The 5,133-nt window shown below is 54.9% G+C and overlaps 1 protein-coding gene across 1 annotated transcript in view; it reads left to right on the forward strand.

Moving 5' to 3' along the window:
* The window catches only part of LOC143036429 (uncharacterized), a 308,153-nt gene extending 303,762 nt beyond the window's left edge, over positions 1-4,391 (forward strand). The window contains exons 8-9 of the mRNA XM_076203780.1: positions 1,289-2,585; positions 4,217-4,391. Coding sequence (XP_076059895.1) covers positions 1,289-2,585; positions 4,217-4,251 — 1,332 coding nt within the window. The 3' untranslated portion in view covers positions 4,252-4,391. The remainder of the gene's footprint in view (positions 1-1,288; positions 2,586-4,216) is intronic.
* The last annotated feature ends 742 nt before the right edge of the window (positions 4,392-5,133 follow it).

Genomic DNA, 5,133 nt, shown 5'->3' on the forward strand with positions numbered 1-5,133 from the left:
CCAACATCCATATCTGTGTCCAACCTAGGGATTAGACTCAACCTCGCCTGTGATGCGAGAGCTCGACCCCTGAGCCATCCTGGAGATGAAGTTGAGGGAACTGGGGACGGCAACAAGGATAATATACATCCAGAGTACCTCGCTACCAAGCACGGTGGCTTAATCCATCTTGCATGGTAAGGTTGTTTGTATGGGGACAAGTGTAGAGTGAGGTGCAGTGTGTGTTAGAATGTCTCCGTTTGCTGTGAATGGTGAGGTAAAACACAGTCATCGTCTCGATCACACTAACGAGTCAACACCGAGGTGCGCAAAGCAGGGGCACTTTCATGAAAGAGAGGGAGATGATCGTCACGAGATGCAGCGACCATGGAATGGAACCGCGAAGACAAACGTGGCGACCATGCTAGAACACTAGCAGCAGGGGGGAAATGATAGAGATTACAAGGCATCAAGTTCAAGATAATTTACGTTGGAAATGAAAATCAAGAATGAGGATTGGGAATCGGAATCGACCTATCTATGTACATACAAAGGGCCCCTTACCCCTTGTAAGGAAGGTAACCAGTCAAGACAAGCACCCACTCCCATCCACCACCCTCTTCCTTCCCTCTTATCTTGGCTCCTCCTGGATGATGGGTCATCCCTGTCTCCTGCCCACTGCCCGGGTCAGATGCAATGCAGCAGGGCACGGTACATCCATATCGGGACATGGAATGAATAATAATAATTGTTGCCTCAAGTTTCGATATTTGGAAACCCGCAGTCTCACAATAGCTGGCAACGATCCCTAGGCCCTCTCGTACATGTGTAGACTATTATCTGTGTTGTATTAGTGTAGGACTCTTTCTGCTCTTAGCTTAGAGAACCAGTAGGAGAGTGGTAGTCACAAAATGTCAGCTCTGTGAAAAGGAAATGTAGTTGAACTTTATATTGATAAACTTGATTAAATCTATATTTTAGGTTCTTCAGTGACATCCCTAAGGACCACAGTCACGCGGCACTCTTTTGAAGGCCAATCTTCATTCAGAAAAGAATACTGATCATTTTTCAAGTCCTTCCTCTCCTTTGCCACCACTCACCACCCTTACGATTCCATCCCAGTAGATTTTACAAACAAAACACTTCCTGTTCCGATGGTCAGATTCTATTTAACTGTGTAATTAAACTTTTAACCCAGACGAAGCCGTAACGTATAAACCTAGCATCATAAGTTCCCCCACGATGACTAACGTACTTTAAACTCAGATTTACTGTCCCAGTTCCTACTAACGGACATGCTTTGTTGCAGAGTGTGGAGGTGCAGCACCACGCCACCGCCGCCGCCACCGCGGCAGCTGCAGCCGCAGCCGCTGCCGCCGCCGCCGCCACGGCCAGCGGCAGCAGCGGCCACGCCACCTGCGGGTCCTCGGGAGAGTCGACCACGGATACTTCGCAGTACCACCACCACTACCAGAACATAAGCCAGGTGCAGCAACAGTACCAGCAGTACCAGGAACAGCAGTACCAGTTACAGCAGTACCAACAACAGTACCAACAACTGCAGCAGCAGTATCATCAGCAGCAGCAGCAGCAGCAGCAGCAGCAGCCTTCCAGACACGTGACATTCCACACCGCCCCCATCCCCGCCCCCTCCACCTCGCCCCCCTCGGCCTCCGCCCCGGCCCCGGCGCCGGCACCCGTCACCCGCGGCCCTCTGCCGGCGGCGCCCGTCAGCCGCCAGCAGCTGGAGCCCTTCCTGGCGGCCCTGATGGCGCTGCAGGCGGAGCAACGCGCGTCCCGAGGTCTCAGCGTCAACAGCTCGACGAGTGACCAGTCCTCCTCCTCCCTGGACAACGTGTCCTGCGAAGTGCACGTTTCGCTTAGCCCCAGGGCTTCCCTGGCGTCCCTGCACGAGAGTGAGGACGGCAAAGGTGGAGCCGTCGGAGGCGGAGGCGGAGGCGGCGGAGGCGGCGGAGGCGGCGGAGGCGGCGGCGGCAGCAGCAGCCAGCAGCACCGCCACCACACCCACGACGGATATTCCTCGGACGTGTCGTCCAGCCCTCGCCAGGCACCTCCCGAGCGTGTAGCCACGGTAGGGGCGCGGACGCGACGTGCCAACACGTGGTATGTATGCGAGGCGGCAAGGGCCACATCTTCCACCCTGGGAGGCGCAGAAAGCGGAGGAGGCGGAGGCGGAGGAGGAGGAGGAGGAGGAGGAGGAGGAGGCGGAGTAGGAACCGGCGGGAGACCCAAACGCGAGGGCCGGGCCCGACGCAGTGCCGTGATGCGGGAGGAAGTGAAGGGCGCCGTCGGCGGGATCGGCAGCGGCGTGGAGAGCGGAGTCCTGCACGACGAGAAGCCCCGGGTGACCCTCCGGACGCAGCGGGAACAGGTGGTCTACACCGTGGACGCTTCGGCCCTGGCCACGCCGCCCCTCCGCTACCGAGACACGCACAGGCAGGCCACCCGGCCCCACGACACCGTGCCCAGGAACTTCAGAGACTCTGGCATGAGGGAGGTGGCAGGGGCGGCAGTGCCCTCTGGAAGCGGCCTTGTCGTACCTGGAGGCTCCACCGCCGCCTCACACACCTCAGCGCAGCCTTCAGGCAAGGACATAAGCCTCCAAGGGGGGCTTCATCCGTTGTGGGTGGGGTGGGGTCACCATTAGGATAATGGAACGAGAGGGTTGTACTCTTAATTACTCTTGGTATGATTGAACTGTGGGGAGCCAAGGCTGCGTGGCACTTCCTGGAAAGGAGTGCAGATCTATGGCACTTCCAGGAAAGGAGTACCTATGACACCTCCTGGGAAAGACCACGGATCCGTGGTACCTACTGGGAAGGACCACGGACCCGTGGAGCCTCCTGGAAAGGGCCACGGACCCGTAGCGCCTTCTGGAAAGGGCCACGGACCCGTGGAGCCTCCTGGAAAGGGCCATGGACCCGTGGAGCCTCCTGGAAAGGGCCACGGACCCGTGGAGCCTCTTGGAAAGAATCACGGACCCTTCGCTTTGCCTGTAAGTGGCCCAGTGCCTCACGCTCGTGAAAGGGACACACAAAAAGAGTGGCACCTGTTTGGAAGGAAGCCATGGCACCGCGAGGTCTTCAGGAAAGAGCCACCGTGCTAGGGTGCCTCATACAAACGCCACTGTTTGAAAGTCCCTCCGTGGTTTGGCACATTGTGGCCCAATGAGGAGAGGGTCACTGACCTAAGGTTTCGGGGACATATGGGGAAAGGTGGGAGGCTACCCATGTACAGTGGATAATCAATCGAAGGTAACTATTTTGTTTTGTTTACGAAGGGAGGCATTGTACAGTGGTTTTTCCTTTGAGGCCGTCAACTATACGATGACATGTCTTGGAGTCTTTATAAAACTGTCGTCTCTAATGGGAAGGAATCCCTTTACCGTGGCACTGCTTGTAGGCATTGTTCAGTGTAACTTCCTGAGGGTATCTGAGGGCATTAGGACATGGTCGGAGGAGATTACATGAGCTTCTATCCAAGTACTTGTGTTACATGGGTGACCTGTGCATGGATGGGTTATCTAAAATGCTGGGAGGGGGGATGATTTTACAATCAAACCGCTATCAAGAAGGAAGAGAGCAAGTCAGGTTCCAAGAGAGGATAATCGGATGGTAGAGGTGTGCCCTGATGTCAGAGGCGGCACCGAAATCGCTAATAAAACATCGATCTCCCCGTGTTGACCCAGTACCCCGGCGGCGTCTTAGATTTCTCTTCGGGGAGTCACGCGATTTGTCCGTCACGTTGAAGAACGATGTCGTCGATCGTTACCCCATCCTTGGTGGGTGACCACACCTGCCATTCCTCCGGAACCTCCTCTCGACCTTCCTATGGGGATCCAGTGCACAGTAATTCTTGCTGTCACCTCACGCTTTAGAAGGGGGCCTTTTCGCATTATGTATTGCTGTTCATTAGCCTCTTTCTGGAGACGATCTTGACAGTGTAGAATCGTTAGACATTCACTAACTCCCACTAGTTTGGTTTGATGCCCCTTAGGCGTCTCTCTAGTGTCTACACTAGGCAGTTCCAAGTCCACTACCAGTGATCATCCCCATTCATATATCTATCTAACCTTCTCTGAAAAGATCACCACGAATTCGACTATGGTGGTGAAGAGCATTTCGAACCCAAGCACGACAGAAATTTGTTCCTCTCTACCCCATTCAGGGGCCACCGACTACCACATCTAATTCTTTCTTTTCTCTTTCTCTTTCAGAATTCATCTCAGGTCATTCGCTGAAAGACAGGTGACGGCGGCCTTCGCCCAGTGCCCAACCACGCACGGCGTTACTGCGCATCTCGTCATGACGCAACGCGCAGCAAGCCGGCACGACGCGCGCAGCTCCGGCCAGCGGGGGACCCACCACCATCACCACCAACATCCGACCCCGAGGGCGCCGGTACGAGCACTGACCGACCGACCGACCGACTTCGGGGGACCTGAGTCGAAGTGTGTTCGGGCTGTCCGCTGTGTAACCGCGACCTCGAGCCCCGCGGCGACTTCGACGACGGAGCGCGCCGCGGCGGCGAGCCGAGGTTCTCTTTCTTTCGCCAGCCAGGGGGCGCGGCGCGCGAAGTAGCACCCTGGGAGGAGGAGGAGGAGGAGAAGGAGTACCCTTCCAGGAACACAGGTTGGTGTGCGCGTGAGTGTGTGCCCGTTAGGGGCTCTCCCACGGCGACGAGAAGAGAAGGAGTGTGGACGACATTCGTGACGGTCTTGAGAGGAGCATGAAACTCCCAGACGGTGACAGGTGGCGTGATAGTACTGCAGGTGGCACTGCAGAGTGATGATAAGGTGCACCAGTGCCAAGTGATGACGGAAAAGGAAAAAATAATAAACGAATAAAAACAAAAACAAAAACACGAGTGCTGGCACGAAATAAAAAATAAATATATATATAAATATATGTATATGTTCGTATAGGTATTCAATATTGTATAAGAACTGTTGATTCGTAATGATTATAAATGTGAACATGTTTCCCCACCCCCCCTTTGTATAAGTCGAATGCTGTCCGTAAGCCTCATTTACACGGGGCAAGTTGAGAGGCAAGTCAAGTGTGCAAATTACCTGCTACAAGTTACTTGCCGTGTGTAAACTTGTAGCAAGTAACTTGCACGCTTGACTTGCCT

Source organism: Oratosquilla oratoria, chromosome 20, assembly GCF_046742065.1.
Source record: "Oratosquilla oratoria isolate Oo_2021 chromosome 20, ASM4674206v1, whole genome shotgun sequence".
NCBI classification, from domain to species: domain Eukaryota; kingdom Metazoa; phylum Arthropoda; class Malacostraca; order Stomatopoda; family Squillidae; genus Oratosquilla; species Oratosquilla oratoria.